General features: G+C 49.9%; 1 protein-coding gene across 7 annotated transcripts in view; it reads left to right on the top strand.

Moving 5' to 3' along the window:
• Positions 1-4,079: 4,079 nt before the first annotated feature.
• Positions 4,080-22,939, top strand: part of SLC39A11 (solute carrier family 39 member 11) — a 415,701-nt gene continuing 396,841 nt past the window's right edge. For 3 of the 7 annotated variants that reach the window (XM_030534252.1, XM_030534250.1, XM_030534246.1), the window contains exons 1-3: positions 4,080-4,165; positions 6,122-6,255; positions 7,946-7,984. In XM_030534252.1, the coding sequence (XP_030390112.1) occupies positions 6,148-6,255; positions 7,946-7,984 (147 nt within the window). In that variant the 5' untranslated portion in view covers positions 4,080-4,165; positions 6,122-6,147. Of the gene's footprint in view, positions 4,166-5,708; positions 5,876-6,121; positions 6,256-6,868; positions 6,888-7,945; positions 7,985-22,939 lie in introns of those variants that run through there. The other 4 variants (XM_030534247.1, XM_030534248.1, XM_030534249.1 and 1 more) reach the window with 4 other exon arrangements.

Raw genomic sequence — 22,939 nt, 5'->3', positions numbered from 1 at the left:
ACTCTGACTCCTACATGTCTGTTGCAGAATTGCTGACCTGAGTGCTGAACTCTGCCATGCCCCCCCAGGCCTGGCGTCAGAATTCAGTGCCTGTCTCTGTGATGGATCAAGGAGGCAGAACTGGGCCCCAGGCAGGCACTGAGGAAGTAGGGAGGTCAGGCCTTGTTATCTGGGCAGTCATCTCCTCTCTCAGCTGGTACCTCGCTAACATCTGGCTCATTAGATGAGCTAATGAAGGGTGCAGGCAATTATACGGGGAAAATTGATTAAATGATAAATCACAGAGCCTTCAAATCGCTTTGGTTGGAGTCACTCCTGATTGGCACTGGTGTCAATCAGGAGTAGGGTGACCAGATGTTGAGGGGAAAATACCAGGACCGCCACAGGGGGGTCGTGTTTGTTTTTTTCACACTCACCCATCCGGGAGTTCGGTGGCAATTAGGTGGCCAGCCCTTCAGTCGCAGACAGTCTTCGGTGGTATTTTGGTGGTGGGTAATAAACCTTGCTGCCAAAGACAGAAGCATACACTGCCGAAATACTGCTGAAGACTGTCCGCGACTCACTGGCTCTCCATCGAATTGCCGCCGAAGACCAGGAAACAAAATATCAGGACAAATGGCGTCCCGACCGTACTCTGGACGGGATGCGGGATAAACTCCTGAAAATCGAGACAGTCCTGATTTTATCGGGAGTCTGATCATCCTAATCAGGAGCAGAACTGGTTCTGTACAAGGAGGACCATTTTCCCCCCACACCCGCTGATCTGGGTTACTAGCATCAGAAAGTCTCCGTCTTGAAACCTGCTGGTGTAGAGTTTCTCTAGGGAATCCCCGTTCCAGGCTGCTGCCACAGGGAAGGAAAGCCAAGCCAGGACTGGGATACAGCCAGTGGGCAATGTGGGTGAAGACAGAAGAGGTCTTGCCCGCTTTGGTGGCCCTTGTGTGACGTGGTGTCGCATTGGTTTGTGACGGGAGTGCAGAAAGGGGCTGAGAAATGAAATGGATTGGGGATGAGTTCCTGTCTCCCGAAAACTCATGGCCAGCCGTGCATGCGTGTGCGTGTGCTCATGGTACCTTTTTCTACCAGCAAGGAGAACCTGTAGTCACGCACAATACATAAAATGGGGCACTCATATGATCTCTATTACAGTAACCCCTGGGAGCCGCTGGCCTGGACGAGGCCCCCATTGTGCAAGGCTCTGTACAAACCCAGCCTCAACAAGCTAACGGAGTTCGTGCCCTGGAGAGCTCTGCGAACCCCAATGCAAGCGCCTGCGTTGGAGGTTGGAAGACCTGTCAGAAGAAAGATTGATGCAGATGGCTCCTGTTCCATTAGGCCCTGGGCTGTGTGTTATGTGCCTGGCTGTTCCCCTGGAAGGGAGCTCTTGGGAGGGTCTCCAGTCTGCGGGGCATGGGGTGCGTGCCTGAAGCCAGAGGATGCTAACAGAGTCACCCAGAGAATGAGGTTACCTGCCCCTTGGGGAGCCCGTTGACGCGTCCGTCTTTGAGGGGCGCTCAGATTTGTCTCTACAGCCATCCAAGGGGCTGTGGTGTAAAGTGAGTGGAATCCCCCGGCCTGCCTGTTGGTTAGTAACACTATGAGGAGCGTCGTGTGCTCCGCTCGGAGGCACCAGGCGTTTGGAGAGGCGGAAGGATTCGCCCGCCCGCTCACCCCCAGCAGTGCTACGTCTGAGCACCTTACCTCTAGGAAAAGCGGAGCTCGTCTCGTCCCAGTGTGACCAGCAGGTGGCACCTCTTCGAGCTCCCCCAGCCTGGTTTGAACCCGGGCTGAGGGTGGAGGGCCTGGGGAGCACAGTTGGCAGACGCACCACTGCTGGGGGCTAATTAACAGCATCATCAGTTAATAGAGCAGAGAAATGGCTCTTGCGTCTGGGTTCGGGGCTCCACAGTGCCACTCGAACGCCCTGCTGCTCCGTCGCAGGGCAAGGCCCTCTCCCACGCAGGGCTGCTTGGCCAGTCTGCAGGCCAGGGTGGTGCTGCATTTAGGGCCACGCTGGAAGACAGGCTCATTAATGACTATTAGCCAAGATGGGCAGGGACGTAGGATTTTATACTCGGAATAAACGCTGGGGGCAAGGCTCTCTTGCTTCACGCTGTTCTGACATACATGTATGCGTGTGTGTGCAATAGATACACGTACACACTAGAAAGGCAGGTGGTCCCTGGACCCCTGCAGTATCACACGATGGAGTTTGGTAGCTGTTGATCAAAAGCTGGACAAGGCTGTCTGGGAAAGTCTTGAACCTGGGAACTAGATTGTGGTTTCCCAGGCAGGCAGGCTGAGCAGATCTCACTTCCTTGGGAGCCGCTGAGCTCTCAGCCCTGACCCCCTCCACAGGACTCCTTACCAGGCTGGATTTTGTGGCATTGGACAGGGAGGCAGAAGACGCGGAAGAGGAGAATGCCTGAGATGAAAGCAAAGAAGAGCCAAAGGAAGCAAGGAGTAAAGAGGAAAAAAAGAGGAGAGTGATGGAAGGAGCAGGAGACAGATAATGTTCCCTCCATTCATTTTAACAACCAGTCTTGTTTCCTGACACCACTGCTTATTTGCTTCCTCCATACTTTCCCAGTTGTTTGCTTCCTTCCTTGGGCCTCATCCATTCATGGACACAACATCTGAATTCTTCATTGTCTGACAGTTTCCTTTCTAATACCGAACAGACTCTGTGGGGCCCCTCTTGAATTCCTTCCCTGTCTCGAATTCAGGTGTGGGTTATTTCAAAACAAACAAGCCGTCCATTGGAACTGGAACCGGGCATCCTGAATACAGTCAGATTGGAGAGCAGCCCTCTGTGGTATTTGCACAGGGAGGTCGGATGGTGCCAGGCGTTCAAAAGAGCTCAGCACATTGGGTTCTCTTTAGCAAATCTGAGCAGGAGAGTCACAGTGGGAGCTGCTGGGTGCTGAGCCATGGAAGATCTGCCCCGGGGGAGCGGTGTCTTATACTAAAAATTCACTGTGGGCAGGAAAACATATTGAACATAAATATAAATCCCTGTAAACTTTTTGGGACAGGGAGCTGGCTTCCTTTATGTTTGCCCAGTACCTACGTTGTAAGGGCCACTAGAAATACATATTTATTATTATTTATGAACTATCACATGAAAGAAAGAAAAAAAGAAAGATCAGTATTGCAAAAGGACAGGAAAAATCAGCACCACTCAGTTAACCAGCAGTAGCTATTTACTTTTAACTGGGAGCAACTAGAAAGGAAAAAAAAAAATCTTTTCTTTCAGTTTCCTACTTCTAGATGGTAGATACTTTCCTAGTATTTTCCCAACACTTCCCTCTATGGTCTGGAGCCTGGAAAATGCCCCATGTTTGTGGACTGATCCCTGCACTTTTCTGCACCACCCAAGCACTCTCAGATACCTGGGCACCCACACACTCACCTTCCCCATCACCTCTACACACCGTCCCTCCCATCGGCAGCCACCCGTTGGGTGTATTGGCCATACACTGAGATTTATGGTTATGTGCACATAAATTAGGGCGATTTGCACAACACATCACAGGTGGAGCTGTGCAGAACGCAGCAGCTATGTCGACATATCACCGCAGGACAAATAAAATAATGATTGCCACAGAGTGCTGCTTACTTCGGATTCAGACCAGTGGGGTTGTAACTAGGCTGATCACCCGTCCCTTATTGGGGTGCCTGAATCAGGCCAACCGAAGATGCACTTTGTCCCTTATTGAATCTACCTCCCTGCAAAGGATCAGTCAGCACAATGCAAGCGGAGGAGTTTGCACACTGGTCCTTACAATAAGCTTTCTCCTGCGTGTTCCCTTGCACGGCCCCTTTCTTTCCCTGAACCTAGTTCAGAGGCTGCACTGCCACAACAGCCGAGGGACGCTGCAGCTTGCCAGGAGCAACGCGTTTTGCTAGAGAGAGGAGGGGCGAAAAGCATGACTCGGCAAAGCAGTCACCTCGACAAGCCCCCGCCTGCTCCGCTTCCCCAGCCCCGCGCGAGGCGAACCATAGAATCGAGCGTCCCTCCTGATTGGCCGCGGCAGAAGAAGTGGGCGGGCCCCGCAGGGGTGGCCGAGAGACACGTGTGCAGCGGGGAGCCGGAAGCGGGCGCTGGAGCTGGAGCTGGTGGCAGTGGCTGGGGGTCCCTGCAGTGCTTGCTGCAGTGCGTGCAGTGAGTTGGTGCTTTTCCCATTTCCAGAGGGAGTTTCAGGGCCTGCTGCAGATCAGAGTGAAAAGGCCCCACTGGCCCTGCACGAGCTGTTTGGGAGCCACAAACCTGCAGCCAGCCGAGTAACCCAGGGCTCTGAGTGGGGTGTTCGGGGGAGAAAAGCCCGTCTCGCTGGGGGGCAGCAGGGCTGGCAGGGTTCAGACTTGCTAGTCCCTAGCTGGTGGGTGTGTAAAGGAGCCCTTCTGCGTGTGCAGAAAGTAACAGTGCCAGGACCACCCTGGCTGGCAGTGCTTAGGAGCAGGTTGCATTGTTCCAAGGCAGCTCATTCATTCACGTCCTGGTTGTGTGAGGCTGGCTGGGCGTGCAGGCCGGGTCAGTGTTTTCTCCAGTGCCCCCGGTGTGATTTGTAGGAGAGCTGGACATGCAATAGGAGCGGCTTATTAATGATGTCTGAGGTGCTCATGGTCCCAGGGGGAGTGAAACTCTTGTAGTAGCAAGTCCTGGACTGTTGTAAACCAGCCTGGTGGGGTGCACTTAATGAACTTTCGCTTAAGAGTGAGATTGTCTTGTGTGCGTGAGTGAATGAAATTATAAGACTTCAGTTTAACAGGGCCCTGCTCTGTTTTGGTTTTGCAGCAAGACTTAAAAAGAAAAGGGACCTTTAAAAGACCAGGTCTGACGCTGTGAGCCATGCATTCGCATGTGGGTCGGTTTGGACCACGAGAGTAATTTGAAATCTTTAGGGTGGATTGTAGAGCTGGGTTCTGTGTTGAGCTTTTGTGGTGAAGTAGGGAGTGGAAATTGGAGCAGTGGAGGCTGGCATTTTTGTTAACCTTTAACATTAAGTTCAGCAGGTAGGAAGAATCTGCACAGATCTCTAAAGAGATAGTGCAGACATGTGCTAATACTTGTCCTTTTTCTTTCTTTTTTAAAAGTCATGGTTGGCAGAGAGAAATATCTCAGTAAATGTCTCCTTGGGGGAGTGTGATATAACTGCTTTGCATTATCTAGGCATTCCTGAGATGAAATAATAAAACATCTGTGTTTCTTTCCTTGCATGATTGGTTGCTGCTGAATAATATTATTTCAGAAGTATCCAAGTACCCTGGCTTAGCTCTCCTTTTCCCGCACAACATAAGCGCCTGCAAATTATTCATGCAATGAAAATAGTGCTGTGAATGCACTAATATTCATAATGCTAAAGTGGGGTAAAACTGTCTTAGGCAAAAGTAGATGGAAAGTGATGTGTGTGCTTTGGAGTGGCCTAAGCAGGGTGCAGTCTAGGTATAATGGAAAAGCGCGAATGCACTCAGGGTGAGGAGGGCATGCAGACTTAGTTGCATCTCGCTTCTAATTTTTGAGAGGTGAACAGAAAAAGTGCTAGAAAGGGAAGCGGGAAGAAAAGGTGGCCATAGGAAACGTGCTTGTGGAGGTTGGATTAAAATGGTACTTTCTTTTCACTTGTTTATGGAAACTCTAAAATATCAACACTGCTAGGAATGTAACGGTGGGTTTTTCTTTTTCAATCACTCCACATGTTGACCAGCCTTTGGGCCTCGAGCCTGGTCCTGGATTGGATCACCATCCTAGTCCATGAGGAGCTGCATGGGCTCAAGTCTGCCAAGGGCAGGATTTCAACCCACCCAAACACTGGCATTTTGCCTGCTTGCCTGAACCAGTAACTGGCCATACACAAAAGTGAAACGGACCAGGGTAGGTTCATTGTTGCGGCGTGAAATGCAAGCAAGCCTCCTGGGTAGCTGATGTAAACTACAGCTGTCATTCCTAATAGAAGGGCTTGGTTTTTCAGAAGTGCTGACGACCTGCAGCTCCGTAGAGAGCAACAGGGACTTAGCCCTTCTGAGAACCAGGCCCTAAGGTGCTGCTCTTCATGTCCCCTGTAATGCCTGAGTTTTACGTTGCCGCTGTCTCCCTCCTAATGCACCAAATCTCTTCTAGGCCAGTAAAACCCAAGTGCGTTCAGCATGATCCAAAACTGCAGTCCGGTGGTCCAGGCGTTGCTCGGGACTTTATTTACCTGGGGGCTGACAGCTGCTGGCTCTGCGCTAGTCTTTGTATTTTCCAGTGGCCAGGTGGGTGTTGCCATTCAGTTCTGAAAATGCATTCCTCCTTCCAGACACGATTTCTGTGTGATCAATACAAAATAATTAGGCCCTGATTTGGCCTGTATGGCTCTGACTTCTGGATGAGAAGAGGGAAGTCTTCATTTGCACATTATAATGTTGGAGAGAGTCTCCCTTCAACCCCTGCTCCCTTGTAAATCCAGTTCTCAGATGCGTACCTAGGCATTTATGCCACTCAAGCAAATATCTTTTGCATTTATTTTCCTCTGTGGGGTGGGGGAGGAAGGATGGAGGGTGAGGAAGATTGGTGTTAGATTACAACTGTAAAGCCATCAAATGTGGTTCTTCTCAGGAAATGGGATGTGGAAAGACAGCTTCTTCCTCAACAGGTCTCCCTCCCTCTGTATGCGCAGACAAGAGAGCAGGTTTTAATGACAAGAAGTAGCTCATACTCCTGCTGGAGCTAGTGCAGTTGTGGGAGAGGGAGCTAGAGTCTGTTCTAACTCGTGCATCAGCAATGCTATTGTTGACCAGATTCCAGCTGCTTGGCAGAATTTTGTTGCTGGGTGTAACCGAGTGGCCTGCCTTGCTGGCGGTGGCACATGAGAAGGAAAGAATCCTGCTTGGCTCTCTGATCCGAGGTGTGTTCAGTCCGGGAGCCTCGAGTCTGGAATAGCCCAGATCTGTTCACCGTTGCAGCATCCTGCAAGGGCAGGCTGCTTTCTCAAGCGTTTGGGAGCAAGGGGTGAGTGGGCGGCTGAGATCTGCAGCTGGAGTGGCTTCTTCTCGGCTGCCTTTACGCCTGTGATGTACGGCGACTTTATTCAGAACTTGGGTCAGTTCTGGGGTTGAACTAGCTGAGGCTCTGCTCTGGCTCTTTGTCTCCTTAGCTGCCTTCTGAAAAGTTGCAGGCCTGTGTCAGTGTTTCCTTCGGATGTCATCCTGCCTCCCAACCGATTTCTTATTTAAGTTCTTCTTGGGTGACCTGTTCAGAAGTCTGGTTTTGAAGGGAGAGTCCCTTAGCAGGAGTGTATTAATTTTTTCTCCTTGAGGAAGGGTGACTCATGCTATGAGCGAGCTAGGCAGCAGGATGCCCTGAATAATTGACGAGCTGTGCAGTCAGTTGACTGATCATCTGGTTTCAGTATTTGTTGGTTACAAACCAAACTTGAGAGAAAACTGAAGAACTGCAGACAAGACGCTCACCTGACAGAGGCAAAGCACAGCCTGAACTTTAAGCTTGTTCTTAGGTCCTTCTCTATATAGCACTTTATATAGCAGCACACTGCCTAGGAAGGTGCTAAAGACTCCCTGAAGTCAAAATGGGATTTAAGCATGAGAAGTTAGGCACATGCTTTGAGAGGAAGGATTGCCTAGTGGTTAGGGTGCCAGCCTGGGTTCGGGGGACCCAAGTTCCCTGCTCTACCAGAGACCCTGTGACACTGGGAAAAATCACTTAGTGTCTCTGTGCCTCAGTTTCCCATCTGTAAACTGGGGATAGTTGCACTACTTCCCAGGGATGTCGTGTACATTAAAGATTGGGAGGCACTCAAATACTGCAGTAATGGGGGAGCATATAAGGATCTTCAAATCAGGGCCAGAGCTGCGAACTCCCCTCAGCACTGCTCTCGTGCTGTAAGGAGTTAGACCTTGTTTCTTTTAGCAGTTGGTAAATTAAATGCTCTGTTTTAATTTTCAGAGGCGGATCCTAGATGGAAGCCTGGGCTTCGCTGCTGGGGTAAGTACAGTACCCACTGGGACATCCTAATTCTGCTCATCCTCTGTTGCAAGTACTCTCCTAAGCTGCCCCCATGCTTCATCTAGCTGTGTCATCACATTGATGTTTTTTGTGTGTGTCCGAGATCTAAGTAAGGCTACGTGAGGCAGGGAAGAAATCAGGTAAAGCAGCAGTTCCAAGCTTTAGCAACCCCTGGAACATCAAAACATTTTGATTTAAAAAATGTTGCGGCCCCACAAACTCCCTGCTCAGCCACAGGCCCTGCCCTCACCCCTTCCCCAAAGGCCACACCCCTGCCCCAGTTCTTCCCCCTCTCCACTTTTGCCCCTCCTCTTCCTCATGTCTTTCTGCCCCCTCCCCCAAGCGTGCCCTGTCCCCACTCCTCTCCCTCCCAGCTGGGAACAGCTGTTCAGTGGTGTGCAGGAGGCACTGGGAGGGAGGGGGAGAAGCAGGGATGGGACACGCTCAGGGGAGGGGGTGGAATCATATTTGCAGGGCCAGCGGCCCCGAACCAACTCCTCCCCTGCCCTCCCAATGCCTCCTGCACACCGGGGAACAGATGTTGGCTGGCATGCAGGAGGCGCTGGGAAGGAGGGGGAGGAGTTGATCAGCGGGGCTGGCAGACCCCCTGTGGACCCCAGTTTGAGAAACGCTGTGGTACAGCGTGGTTAAAGTCCTGTCCCATGTCACTGCCTCCTAGGGCAGGTTGGAGGTAGTGCAGTGTGGACAGATGCCAGTGTCTGTCTGGCACAGATCAGGATTTTTCACCTGTGGTGGGTGTGGCCTTCATGTTCAGTGCTGCTTGTCTGGATTTCTGAATTGTGTCCCTTGCAGCTTCTTTCTGTGGCTAGGAGGAGCGAAAGAACCCTGATCCTGCGAAGACTGATGCACATGGCTAACTTTGTGTCTGAGTATCCCAGTGATTTCAGGAGCTTGAAGTCCTCATGGGGGAGCAGGAGGAAGTTGAACCTTTACATGATTCAGGCCTAAATCAACAGCCTCATGTAAACTGAATGGTTATTGTGAGACTGTGTGTTCCTGCAAGGCACGCGGTAGTTCAGGGGACGGGTTGAAGAGTTGGCTTAGACAGCATCAGGGCAGGCTGATGGAAAACCTCCAGAAGATTTGGGTGAGCTTGGTATCTTGTATTCTGAATTGGTAAATCACTGGCTTGTCTTTTAGGAGCTTGAATGTACATGAACAGCTGAGCAACCAATGTAGAAATGTCTCTGGCTCTGGGTGCTTAGAGGAAACTGCTGGCCATTTCCCACTTCTTTTGGAGGTGCTGCCCACCTTGCAAGGTACATGCCCCTTTCTAGGAGGCATGTGGCAATGGGGAAAAGCCCCGGAGGACCACTTTGTCTCCTGGCCCTGGTGTCTAGTGCAGGAAAGGAGGTCAAGATGTTCGGTTGCAGTGCACTGTGGGTGTGAAGGTGTTATTTTTCCAGGTCTGGCTCTGTGGCCACCCAGCACTGGGCACCGTGTCTTGTTTAGTTCTCTCCCAGAATGCTTTGGGGTCCATGTTCCTGGCCAGTGCCTTAATAGGGTGGCAGGTAGCTAGAGTTTTGGCCTTAATTGAGAGCATCCTGGCTTGTCTCTCTAAAGCACGCCTCTGTATCATTGTTCTAATCCGGCCTGTGTGGCTGAATGATTGCTAAATGACTGCGAAACATACAGATCCTGGTTGATTGAGTGTGTATCCTGTATGTGTCAGCAACTCCTGGAGCACAGCAAATGCCCATCTGTGCTCGAGGCAAGCTGGAAGCCCATTCACCTGTCTGCAGTGGATTTCTGGCTGCTTTGTTTTTTTTGGCAGCAGTCAATAACATTGCTAACAGCTAAAACTGCCTGAGGAGGCTCTGATTGCTGGCCTGGCCCCCTCGGTGGAGCGTGCTGCACAAAAAAAGAAAACCAGCTGCAAATTGTCCAGGTTTCCGGATGGCATTAGCGGGCCTGAATTGCCAAAGTGTCATACAAGTCAGGGTCGAATTTCATTTGCTGCTGGCCTGTGCTGAGCCGTGCGGTACTGTTTGGACTGAGGATTCCAAGCTGTGCTTGCTGGTGGTCTGCAGCCAGCCAATCCATGGTGACTCCTCATTTCTCACTGGTAAATCACACTGAGCACGGCTGGAAATCCACGAGGTGCTTTCTTGATATTGCTGCTTTAGGATGCTAGTTGCTGCAGTTGCCACCAAGAGGCTTTGGAACTGCCGAAGTGGAGCCGTCCGCTGGGTTTCCCTCCTGTCTTAAAATGTGGCCAACTCTGCAGAAGTCAGAGAGCCGCGGCAGCAGGACATTAACCCCCTGAAAGCATTTCTGTGTAAGTGTAGTGGGAGTGGGGGAATGGCTAGGCCCCGCTGGTCTGTTTAATGTCTTAACAGAGATGAGATCCTCGCACCTGTCAACAGTTCTGCGTCCTGCTGAGCCGTTGGCTACAACAGCTTTGTCTCCTCCATGTGTCCGTCTCTCCAGCTGTCGTGCGTGGTCTCTCAAACAAACTCTTCTGGGTTTGTTAATGGCTGCATTGTCTGTTGGACACCTCTTGCCCCATCTGCCAGCCTGTGAACCCCACCCCGCTTTTCCTGGGTGATAATGGGACCTCCCTGTACCAACCGCAGCAGTTTACTTGGATGAGAAAGTATCAAATTTATTGTTAGCGCCCCTCAGATGAGACTTAGCAGTTGGGAACGAGGAGAAGAGGCAGCACTGTGTGTGTCCCCCAACTGCACATGAAGAACGGCTGCGGAAGGAGATGATTGCGCAGGGTTATTTTTGTGATCATTGCCCGTCTGAGTGGGATAGAATGGCTGGGCTAACGTTGGTAGACTTGCCTTTGTTCTTCAAAGGTGGCATCTGAGATTTCTTCTCCCTTCTTGGGGCAGGAGTGTCTCTTTGTTTAGTGTTAGAACAGCACCTAGTGCGCTGGGGTCCGGTCTGTGAGCGGGTGCCTTTGGGTTACAGTAATAGAAATAATACTCTTCGAAGGGTCTCGTATTGCAGCAATCCTTCCTCTGCGGATGGCAGGGTAATCGCTCCAGAGCAGCATCCCGTTCTCTAACTCTGCCTCCAGCCTTTCTGCTCGCCCTCTGAGCTGAACTTTACTCGTCATGTTTTTCTCCTATGAAAACAAGACGCACCCAGGGGTAGAATACACGGGTGCTGGGTGCATCCTCCTTGGGCTCTGCTGATGCACCTCAATCCCTGAGCCCCGGCACCTTCTGCTATCGCAATGCCGTGCTCTTGGCAGGTCAGACACTGGGCCTCCATCCCGATCCCCGGATTACCCTCTTAGTCCAGCCCTGGCCCTAGCCAGCTCTGCTGATGCTGTTCATCCCAGAGACACTGAACTCCCCGTCCCTTCCCTGCAGCAGTTCCTGCTGCTTTAGCCTGGGGATCCGCCAGAGCTGTCTTGACCTTGATATTTCTGTTGCCGGACTAAACACTCTCACGGTGCTAACTGTCAGACTCACCAGACGTGACCTAAGCAAATGCCCACCAGCAGCTCGGCTGAGAGCCCTGTTCTCCTGTCACTGCATGAGCTGAATGGGGGTCCCGTTGCTTTAGGGGTGCAGCATCCAGTTCTTTCTTCGCCACATGAACCAAAGTCACCAGCCATGGGGGTGAAATAGATGCTGAAGAAACAGAGCTGCTGCCAGCAGCCTCCTGACTTGAAGGCGCTGCTCGGGCGTCTCACGTGTTGCTGCAGTCTTGGTTTATTTAAAGTGACTGCATCCTGGGTTCAGTGACTTGCCACTGTGTCCAAGTGCTTGACATTAGCCGCTTCGGCCAAACTGCCAAATGCTGGCATAGGCACAAGTTGGGACCCGTCTCCTACTCTCATAGCTCTGTAGAATGAAACTGGCAGCAACGGGATGATGGTTGGGTGGCTGCTGTTTGTCAGCATCCCCGGATTCGAGCGCTATGGTAATTGTGGAAAGACTCATGGGAGGACTGGCAACTTACACCGGTCCTGAGGTAGCCTCCTGGCAGCGCCAGAGCTTGTTTCCGATCAGATGAAACGCGCAAGGAATGTGCTGCCTGCTTTGCTAGTGGGCTGGCCAGTCGGTTATCACCACGCGGGGTTTGTCCATGATGGGTGGAATCTGACCTCGCTGGGTTGTGATGCTTGGGTGTTCACACACCAGCACGCTAGAAAACTTCCTCCAGGTGCTCCCGAGATTAGCGAGAAAGCTGGCCTGGGCCTGTCTGTTTAGAAAACCTCCAGATTCGGACTGGGCTGGATATAGCAATTTTAGAAACCAAGCAGGATGCTTGATATTGGTCAACGTAGCATTTGGCACTCTGGATCTGTGTCAGCTGCTACCCTGATACTGAGATAGGTCAGTACCAGATGCTTCAGAGGAAGGTGCGAAACACAGTGGAGTGGACAACTACAGAGTAACCTGTCCATGGGTAGAGGTCTCCCAGAGGATGGGAGCTGTGTGCATGCTGTCAGTCCATGGAGCCTGTAGGGCAGTGGTTCTCAAACGTTTTGTACTGGCGACCCCGTTCACACTCAGAGGCCTGCTGTGTGACTCTCCCTTAGGAATTAAAAACACGTTTATATTTAAAAGTGATATTTGTACGTTTAATATCTCTTTTCACAGCAGACTTACTAGCTGGGAGGTATGTACTCGTGACCCCCACGTAATAACCTCACGACCCCCAGTTTGAGAGCCCCTCCTGTAGAGGGCAGTGGTGTGGGTAAAGCCCCAAATGTTGTGATGGAAACGTATTCCTTAATGTCTATGTACACCTCCTCCTGCAAAATCTGTGTCCGAGGGCTGTATTTATCTGGTAAAAGAGCAAAATAACTTCCTCCCAAAGGCTGTTCTCAGCCCAGCTTCTCGGACACTTGTGGTGTTGTACAGCTGTTTATTGCCTGAGATGGTTTTGTTGCACCATGCCCCGGGCGATAGGATTCATTTGCATTTTAGTGTGGAGTTTCCCCCCCCCCAGCTGGCTCCTGAAGAACAGGAGACTGGCCTGATGGTCTGAGCAGCTCTGGAGCGGTTCCCTAGGCAGCACAGCTGATGGGAGTTGGAGCGTCTGCTGGAGTTGCCTTTAGTTTTGGGTGGGTGGAGGTCCTGTGTTTTGGTGCGGGATGCTGTGCTGAGTTCTTCACTCTCGGGAGAAGTTGGGGGGCAGAGTGGGATGGTCCATGGAGCTGGGATCTTGTGCGTTGGTGGGCAATAATGTCCTGCCCCAGCTAGAACCTTCTGTCTGAGGGCCTGAAAGTGTGTTATATGCATTAATAAATGAAACCTCACAACTGTTAGTTCTCCCCATTATGCAGATGGGAAAACTGAGGCACAGAGGTATTGAGTTACATGCTCTTGGTTGCACAGGGAGTCTGTGGCAGAGCTGGGGATGGGACCGTTTCCTGCCTCCTAGTCCTACTTTTTATCGACAAGATGACTTCTCTGTATAAAAGAAGCTGCTCGTGTGGCTTTCTGGACCTAGATGGTGCAAAGTGAGGGTGCAGTGAGCATGAAAGCAGATGCCTTTTGAGATGCATCCAGCAGTTACAAATCAGCTGTGAGTTGCCGTGGGTATTCTTTTGAATTCCTAATGACACGACACTCTAACCTTTCCGAATCAGTTAGAAACTTCCCGCAGACCTCACCTCTTTGTGTTGGCGTCAAGCTTGGGCAAGAATAATTAATCTTCCTCTTTTGGAAAATCGCCATCTCCTGCAACTCAGCATGCTGTGTGAAGGGCTTTGAAACAAGTATTATCTGAGCACCAGGTGGCTTGCATGGAACCTAGAGAAAAACGAATTGGCAGGAACCCGCCTGGAAGCTGGACTGAATTCCACTGTGCTGCTTGTTAATAAGCTGGGCTGTGAATTCTTCATTGCGGATAGATAGAGAATACCACACGCTTTGTGGTATGCGGACTAGCTGGAGCAAGATGGGCTATTCACTGCTCCTATCCAGTCTCGACCTGCTTCATTAAGTGACCAGAGGAGCAAGACAGAAAGAGATTAATTTGCAAGCTTTCTTGAGTGGCTTCCTTCCTATTGAAAAATAGGATGGGAAAACAGATGATTAAAAAAAGCCATGTGTAGACAATTGGGCTATTTCTTAACTCTCCCGCCCCCTTAAAAGCTGTTTCTTCAGGTAGCCGTTACTGTGACACTGCCGCAATCTTGGGTCATTTTGATGTTAAATATGTTTCTGCTAAACCCTTGTTTCTCCCTTTGATTGCGAGTATGTAGTCAGGGCCTCTTGCAGCCAAGGCAGAGAGGAAGTCTGTTTTGCTTCTTGTTATATGCAAAGCCTCTTCCACAGAAAATACTTGCACATTGAAAAGCAAGCGCAAAAGCAATGAGCTGCTGGTTGTGATTGAGCAACCCTACAATAACAAACCGGTGGGACCAGCCCCATTGCTCACAATCAGCCCTGATAGAAATTGCTTTACCAACAGGCCTTCAGTCAGACTAGTTGCTCCTGCTTTTCTGGGATTTCTGCTGTCTCTGCTCTAATCTGGGCTCCCTGGCATGCCCTGGGGTTAAATCCATGTAAAATAACGTGATGGAGCGTCATAGGGTGATTGCACTACAGTACTCAGCCAGCGTGTATGTGCAAATCTCTTCTACGCACAGACATACACCAGGTGCTGGGAGAGTAGATTTCTGCATCCATAAGGATGGAAGAGCTAGAGAAGACCTCTCTACAGAGATACCGATTAGATGCTGACCTTGACTTTCTGTGCTAGAGCAGCTGATGTGTGAAGTGGAGTGAGCTGAAAATTGCTTTGAGCTTTGGCCTCCACTGCATTTTGTTCAGCGGATGGAGGGAAGAGAGGCAGAAGCTAGCTTTTTAAAATTTCTTTCTTTCTTTCTTCATTCATTCTCCCTGTTTTGCCTTCAGACACCCTCAGTCTCTGGGTTTTAAAGTGAAGATTTAGACCTGAATTAGATGCAGATAACTCCAATTCTCGATAATGGTCCATCACGCTGTCTTGTTGTTTTGACCTTGCATTGCCAGCTTTTCACCAGTATAATAATTTCTCTTCCTCTTGGTTTGTGTCACTGCTCTTTGGGTTCAGAGGAACGCTTCTAGACTGGTCTTGGTCCGTATGTAGCTTCGGACCAGTGGGACTTTCAGTCCTGGCAGGAGTACAGCCTGAATCCATTGCTCTTTTGAAGAACACGAAGTACACGATCTAAACGGCTGCAAATGGCTTGTGATTTTTGGTCATCTACAGACGACTATTTCTGAAGATGGGTGCTGGGCACTTCCTGAAAATCAGGCCCCTTTTAAAGATGTTTCAGATTGAGCATCCAAAATCACTAGTGAGTCACTCCTGAAAACATATGCATGTGCTTCCCAGAGCACAGCTCACGGTCTTCTGAATAGAACATCATGCATGAGGTGTTCTTGCCTATTCTAGCTGGGGGTTTGTGTTTCACCTTTGGTCCCAGCAGGGGGGCTGGAACAGTTTGTGTAGTGGGGGTGCTGAGAGCCATTGAACCAAACTGTAAACCGTGTGTGTGATGGAAACCGCTTCAAGTCAGGAACGAGCACCCCTAGTTCCAGCATCTATGAGCCCTGGAACGTCTTTAACAAAGCTTCAGTACAAGATTTGGTTATTGTATCAACGCCCCTCTGAAAGGAGAAAGGCAGTGTGCTCTGCATCTTGAGGAAGGATGGCCCATGGTTAAGGCATCAGCCTGGGACTTGAGAAGCCAGGGTTCAGTTCCTGGCTCTGCCACAAACGTCCCCTCTGACCTTGGTCAAGTTACTTAGTCTCTCTGTCTTAATTCCCCACCTGCAAACTGGGGATAATAGCACTGCCCTGCCTCTCAGGAGGGTTGTGTATACTGAGAACTGAGCTGATTAGTTACCGTGGTGACTTAATAACCTGGGGGTGGGCATCTGATGTGGGATCCAGACCTCAAGTGCTCCGAGGGTGTGAGTCTGAGAAGTGCTGTCTATTCCCACTGAAGTTTACCATACCTAAACGCACAGTCAGCTTCCCAGAGGGCCTGATGTTCCATCTTCCCTCACTGCGTTGACGTTCAGTTCACTGCCCTCGGAAAAGGGGAGAGCTTTAAACAGCACCTGACTTGTCAGGCGTTGAATCTTCCCTTTCAGGGCCAGATAAAATTGGGCTGGGAACATGCACAGCTGAAATGCCTTCCCAAGCGTGAGGCTCAGTCTTGGCATCAGTGCCTTAATGAGGCAAAGTTCCTTCTTGCTGAAAAGTTTGGCCAATGAAACGTTCTCTTGAGTGTCTTCCCCGTCCCCACATGTTTTCTTCTGTGGATGGAGCTCTCCCTTCTCCCTCCCTTGCAAGACTTGTCGCTCTAATCTGGTACATCGTTAAAATTGCCGCTGCCGATGAAGCCACGGCAAAAGCCTGTTTTCTGGTCTTGCCTCAGCCCTGTCATGTGGTGACAACATACCGTGCTGCTGCTCAGCAACAGACTGTCCTCGCTGCGAAAATGGGTGCGTTTTTTTTTTAATGTGCATTGAGATAGCTAATATGATGGAAAATCCTGCTGGAGACAGGGCATGAAGGACTGCTTTAATTTGGGATCGAGTGTCCAGGTCAACCCTGTGTGCAGTCGCCTGGGTTTTACTTTGGCTGGCTACACCAAGGTGGGAACGACAGCGTCTTATCTCCAGCTCATGGGAGACATCTCAGTGTACAACGTACCTCTCGTTTGCAGTGAAGCCAGGGGCTGAGTTAGGATCTCCCGGTCGCTGTGCTGGCACCGTGAAATCGCAGGGACCCTCCTCGCGTGGTGACTGTTACTTGTCCCTGATGACAACGTGAAAGCCAAAGTGAAACTCAAGGTCCCATTAGTAGGGACTCTGGAATTGAGCTTTGGAGGGGGCTGCCATGGGACAAATGCCACCACTGGTGCTGACAAGAACAGATGTGTTCCCCCGGCAGGGAGGTTTGCATTACCATAGAGTGGTCCTTCTCTAACAGATTGTTGTGCCCAGTCTTTGGCTAGATGGCAGCTCCTGGTGCGAAGGAAGGATGGTCTAGTGGTTAGGGCGCTAGTCTAAGACTTGGGAGACCTGAATTCAATTCCTAGTCTGTCACAGACTGTCTTTGTGGCCTTGGGTGCTTTGTGCCTCAGTTTCCCCATCTGTAAAGGGAGCTAGTCCCAACCTCCCAGTGGTGGTGTGAGGATAAACACACTAAACATCGTGAGATGCTCCAATAGCATGTTAATGGAGGCTATAGAAGTACCCAGGAAATGCTGGGCAGAGAAAGGTTCGTTTCCCTAGTTAAAACTGGTGCGTGGCACAGCCACCTTTGAGCCCATGTGAGTCTGGCTTTGGGAAGCCCCATCTTTCCTAGGGAAGGCTGGCGCACACCTGCCACTCCACTGGCATTGAGTTATTGAGCTAGCAAATTAAAACAAATCCACTCCCTGGCTTTGTTTGCTGCTTGTTCGCAGGCTGACGAGATGCTGCCATCTCTGGTTACTGTGACACATTCAGCAAAGGTGTCTGGGCTGCCAAAGACCTCTTGGTATTAAAATGCCCAGCTTCCTTTCCTGCCACTCTCCACACTCTCCCTTCCCTCCTCTTCCTCCTCGGGTTCAGAGCAACTGGTGGACTTATGGACCACATTCCGTCTTGGCTCCGGAGCATTAAACGTCTTTTAATTAACATCTCCGAATTAGTGCTGTTTCCGAGGCTTTCTGAAGGCATGCATGAGCGTACAAGGGCCAAACTCTGCTTTTAGCTGCATGCCCAGCTCCCACTGCATGTCTCAGAGCACCCTTTATTTTTGGGTTGCTGAAGATCAGCTGAGCCCCTGGTTCTGTCTCTGTCTGGGCCCTGGCTAGCTGTAGTTCCAGTGAGTAGCCAGTCACTTAGAACATAAGAACAGCTATACCAGGTCAGAGCAAAGGTCCATCCAGCCCAGTATCTTGTCTACGACAGTGGCCAATGCCAGGTGTCCCAGAGGGAGTGAACCTAACAGGCAATGATCAAGTGATCTCTCTCCTGCTATCCATCTCCATCCTCTGATGAACAGAGGCTAGGGACACCATTCCTTACCCTTCCTGGCTAATATCCATTAATGGATTTAATCACCTTGAATTTATCCAGTTCTCTTTTAAATGCTGTAATAGTGCTAGCCTTCACAACCTGCTCAGGCAAGGAGTTCCACAGATTCATTGTGCGCTGTGTGAAGAAGAATTTCCTTGTATTTGTTTTAAACCTACCGTCCATTGATTTCATTTGGTGGCCTCTAGTTCTTGTGTTATGGGAACAAATAAATAACTTTTCCTTATCTACTTTCTCCACATCACTCATGATTTTATATACCTCTATCATATATCCCCCTTAGTCTCCTCTTTTCTAAGCTGAAGAGTCCTAGCCTCTTTAATCTCTCCTCATATGGGACCCGTTCCAAATCCCTAATCATTTTAGTTGTCCTTTTCTGAACCTTTTCTAGTGCCAGTATATCTTTTTTGAAATGAGGAGACCACATCTGTATGCAGTAGTCGAGATGTGGGCGTACCATGGATTTATATAAGGGCAATAATATATTCTCAGTCTTATTCTCTATCCCCTTTTTAATGATTCCTAACATCCTGTTTGCTTTTTTGACCGCCTCTGCACACTGCATGGACATCTTCAGAGAACTATCCACGATGACGTCAAGATCTTTTCCTGACTCATTGTAGATAAATTAGCCCCCATCATATTGTATGTATTGTTGGGGTTATATTTTCCAATGCCCATTACTTTACATTTATCCACATTAAATTTCATTTGCCATTTTATTGCCCAGTCACTTAGTTTTGAGAGTTCTTTTTGAAGCTTGTCACAGTCTGCTTTGGTCTTAACTATCTTGAGCAGTTTAGTATCCTCTGGAAACTTTGCCACCTCACTGTTTACCCCTTTCTCCAGATCATTTAGGAATAAGTTGAATAGGATTGGTCCGAGGACTGACCCTTGGGAACTTCACTAGTTACCCCTCTCCATCCACTTAGAATTGTGTGTGTGTGTTTGGGGGGAGGGCGTTGTGTTTTCTTTTCACTTCCTTTGTACTAGCCCACTGGTGCCTCCTGGCTTTCTTTCAGTTCGACATTGCATTGGATGGGAACTCCCACTGGCATGTGTGGTTGATCCCAACGCAGTGTCTTGTGGAGTGGGTGGAGAACAGAGCAGGGAAATAGGAGTCAGGGTTTTATTTGTGCCTCTGCCATAGACTTGCTCAGTGACCTTGGGCAGGTCACTTCACTTGACTTTGTCTTGTTTTTTTCCTGTCTGCCAAGCAGGGCTAAGACTTCCCATCTCATAAGGGCGTGTTGGGGTTGCTTGCTTTGAGTGACTAGTATGAAAGGTGCTATAGAAGGTGGAGGGTCAGCTGGGTGGATAACCAAGCTGGCCATACTCCTAGCAGGGATGAGGGCTCCCTAACCAGAACCTCTGCAAGGGATGTTCTAGGAATAACGGAGCAATATCCTCTCCCATCTTAGCAACAGAGGTACTCAGTGACTCCAACCAGGTGTTTCCCTCTGGCTCCTCTCCACTGGGGCAGCAGTGATGGGAGCAGGAGTGCAGTCAGGGCCACGGTAAGTGTCCCCGTACCTACCCGTGCTCAGACCAGGTCTGCGTGGTCCTGTACTAGAACATCAGCTTCTACAGACACCGTACGAGAGATGGCCCCTGCCCCAAAGAGCTTGAAGCAGAGAAAGGAAGTGTCCCTTACCCCATCTGCAGAATGGGGATATCTGAGGCCTGGAGAGATCAAGTGACTTACCCAAGGTCACATGTGGGCTCTGTAGCAGAGCAGGAAACTGAACCCTGGTCTCTTTAGTTTCCATCCTCCCTACCTTTGTCTGCCTGCTCTCTCTAAACACCATGGAGGGTGAGGAGTTATTTACAGTAAGGGCCAGTGTTGACACAAGACCCAAGGGCTATAAACTGGCCGTCAGTATGTTTAGGCTGGAAATTAGGCAAAGGTTTCTAACCATCAGAGGAATCACGGGAGCAGTGGGGGCAAAAAACCTAACTTGTCTCAAGACTGAACTTAATAGGTGTATGGAGGGGATGGTACTATGAGATTGCCTATGCGGCCTCTCCATGGCTGCCATTAGCAAATATCTCCAAGGTCCGGAGGTGGGACCCTAGATGCGGAGGGCTCTGAGCTACTACAGCGAATTCTTTCCCGGAGGTTGGGCTGGTGGGTCTTGTCCTTGTGCTCAGGATCTCACTGTTCACCGGAGTTGAAGGAATTTTCCCCCACGTCAGACTGGCAGAGGCCATGGGGGTTTTTCACCTTCTCCTGCAGTGTGGGGCACAGGTCACTTGCTGGTTAGAACTAGAGTAAGTGGAGAGTCTGTAACCTGAAGTGTTTAAATCAAGATGCGAGGACTTCAGTAACTGAGCCAGAGATATTCGGCCGATTACAGGAGTGAATGGGGGAGGTTCTGTCGTTTGCAGCCTAGATTAGGCCTGTACAACATACGGCCCGCGGAGGCTCACTGTGCGGCCGGTGAGGGGATTCTAAATCCCCCCCGCACATGGGAAACACCGCGCTCTGCAGGCATCCCAGAGCCCTTTGAATCACAGCTGTGGCTCCGGCCGTCAAGCTGGGGCCAGGATTTAAAGGGCTCGAGCTCCCCTCAGCGGCAGGAGCTCTGGGCTCTTTAAATCTCTGCCCTAGTCCCGCAAAGCTCCCGGTTCCCCTGGCCACCAGAGCCCTGGGCCCTTTAATTTGCCCCGAGGGCTCCCAGCCACCTCTTCAGCTGGGAGCCCCTGGTTGATTTAAAATAAAGTATCACCTCCCCACCCCCAACCTTCCTTTTTGGCCCACAGCTGTTTTGGTGGGGTGGCGCTGGAGAAGGAGAGTTTATTTCAGCAGGGCTGGGCGTCGCTGGGGCAGGGGGCCGGGAGGTGCTGGGCGGGGTTCCACGAGGCCAGGAGGTTTCAGCCCTCAGCTGTTTTCTCTGGAGTAATGTGGCCCTCACCGCTTTATGAGCTGTGCAGGCCTGGCCTAGATGATCGTGACAGTCACTTGTGGACACAAACTCTGAGCTAGAAAAGAAGCAAAGTGCGACGGCCCTGAGGTGAACTCAACACTTCCAGCAGAAGGGAAAAGAAACCCGATAAATGTCTGAATTCTAGGGAAAGCAGATGTGCATTAAAAAGCAACAAAGAGTCCTGTGGCACCTTAAAGACTAACAAATGTATTGGAGCATGAGCTTTCGTGGGTGAATATCCACTTTGTCAGACACATGTGATGAGCATTGTATTTCGAATGCAGGATAACAAACCTGCTGCCTGGATGTAGCACTTAACTAGGAAAAGATTATATTTGCTGGTTAGTGAGACGTTCTCGTGAATGGGGTGGGGTCGGAGTTTGACAGTTACAAAGGCTGGCAATTGGATATCACATTCTTAATATGATCAGCTCCCTGGGTGTAAATTCTAATCTTTGTGTTAACTTGTGAACATCTTGCACGAGTGGCTTAAAATGACAGCTGTCAGACAGCTATGGATGACTTTTTTTATTTTTTTTATACTTTTTTTTTATTCCCTTCTCCCCTCGTGTTGTCACTTAACATATTGGGTCAAATCCTCTAGTCCTTGGGCAAACTCAATTGATTTCTCTAGTTACGTGAGCGTCCTCCATAGATACCAGTGACTGCATTGGATTGGCTGCAGCTGTAGATCGGCGTAACCTAAGATAATCTCGTGCGTCTGCTCTGAGATGCACTGGAAGCTTTGCCTGAGTGAGGACTGCAAGACGGAGCTGATCTGATTATTGTTTTCCCACACTAGCTATTTGCAAAGATCAGGCGAGGTTTAGGTAGCTCTGGCCAGGTGCTTTGAACTCAGATAACTGAGGTGCTGCTGTAGGACACCGATTTTTCCACCTTTGCCATACCATGACCCTGTGTTCTAGCAGAAAAAAGTGTTGGGATTCCAGTTCCATGTAACCATAACAAGAAGTTGGGAAGGGAGGATAGGGGACAGGATGCCCCAGGCAGGGAATCCATGTAGGAGGCACATTTGATGTGGGAGAGACAGAAGATGATCATTTATTTGTGGACTAGACCCCTCTGTGCTGGGCATTGTACATAAACAGCACAAAGACAGTCCGTGCCCCAAGGTGCACTACAGTCTAGATTTTCCTTCCAAGCAAGTAGTGCCATTTGTTGGAAATCCAGCTCGGTATCTTTGTTTAGAGGTGCAGAGATAGCAGGAAGCAGTGTAATATCTATCCCTAGAGCCTGGTCCTGCCTATGTTGAAGCTAGTAGAAGTTTTACCGTTGACTTAAGTGTCAGCCAGGTCAAAGATTGGGGACAGAAATGAGCAGAAATTGACCCGTTCTTTTCTTTGGAGAAACAATGTTTTTCCAAAAAGTGACGATGTAATTGCACTGAGCTTTTCCCTCGGCTCGTGTTACGGTCTTCCCTTTTCTAGTTTTGGTTTTTAAAGAGGTTTTAAAGAGTATTCAAAATACGAAGTTTGACAGCTGTGGTTGTCTAATGTAACAGCCCATTTTTTTACGAGATGTGGGAAGTTGACTACAAGGTCCCCTGGAGGGCTGGGGTCTAAAGCAATAGACATCCCGCTTCTCTTAAAAAGAAACTTCACGTTTCCCAGTGGCTCAGTGCAGGCTTCTTTGCCGTTGGTGGATGCTCAGGCCATAAGAATAAGGAAAGTGGATTAATTCTCTTCAGCTTGCTGACAGCTCTTGTACACAGGCTGGCAAAATTCTCAGGCTTTAAGGCATCTCCAGTTCATTGACCACTTCACTCTGTATTTTCCTAGCAGAAGAAACGGGAAGCGATGCCCGGTTGGGTCCTTGCTTGTGCAAGGTTGTATAGATTCATAGATTCTAGGGTCAGAAGGGACCAATGTGATCATCTAGTCCGACCCCCTGCACAAAGCAGGCCACAGAACCCTACCCATCCACTTCTATAACAAACCCTTAACCTATGTCTGAGTTTTGAAGTCTTC

The sequence above is a fragment of the Gopherus evgoodei genome, chromosome 15 (assembly GCF_007399415.2).
Source record: "Gopherus evgoodei ecotype Sinaloan lineage chromosome 15, rGopEvg1_v1.p, whole genome shotgun sequence".
NCBI lineage: Eukaryota > Metazoa > Chordata > Testudines > Testudinidae > Gopherus > Gopherus evgoodei.
This window is presented reverse-complemented; position numbering and strand designations above follow the sequence as displayed.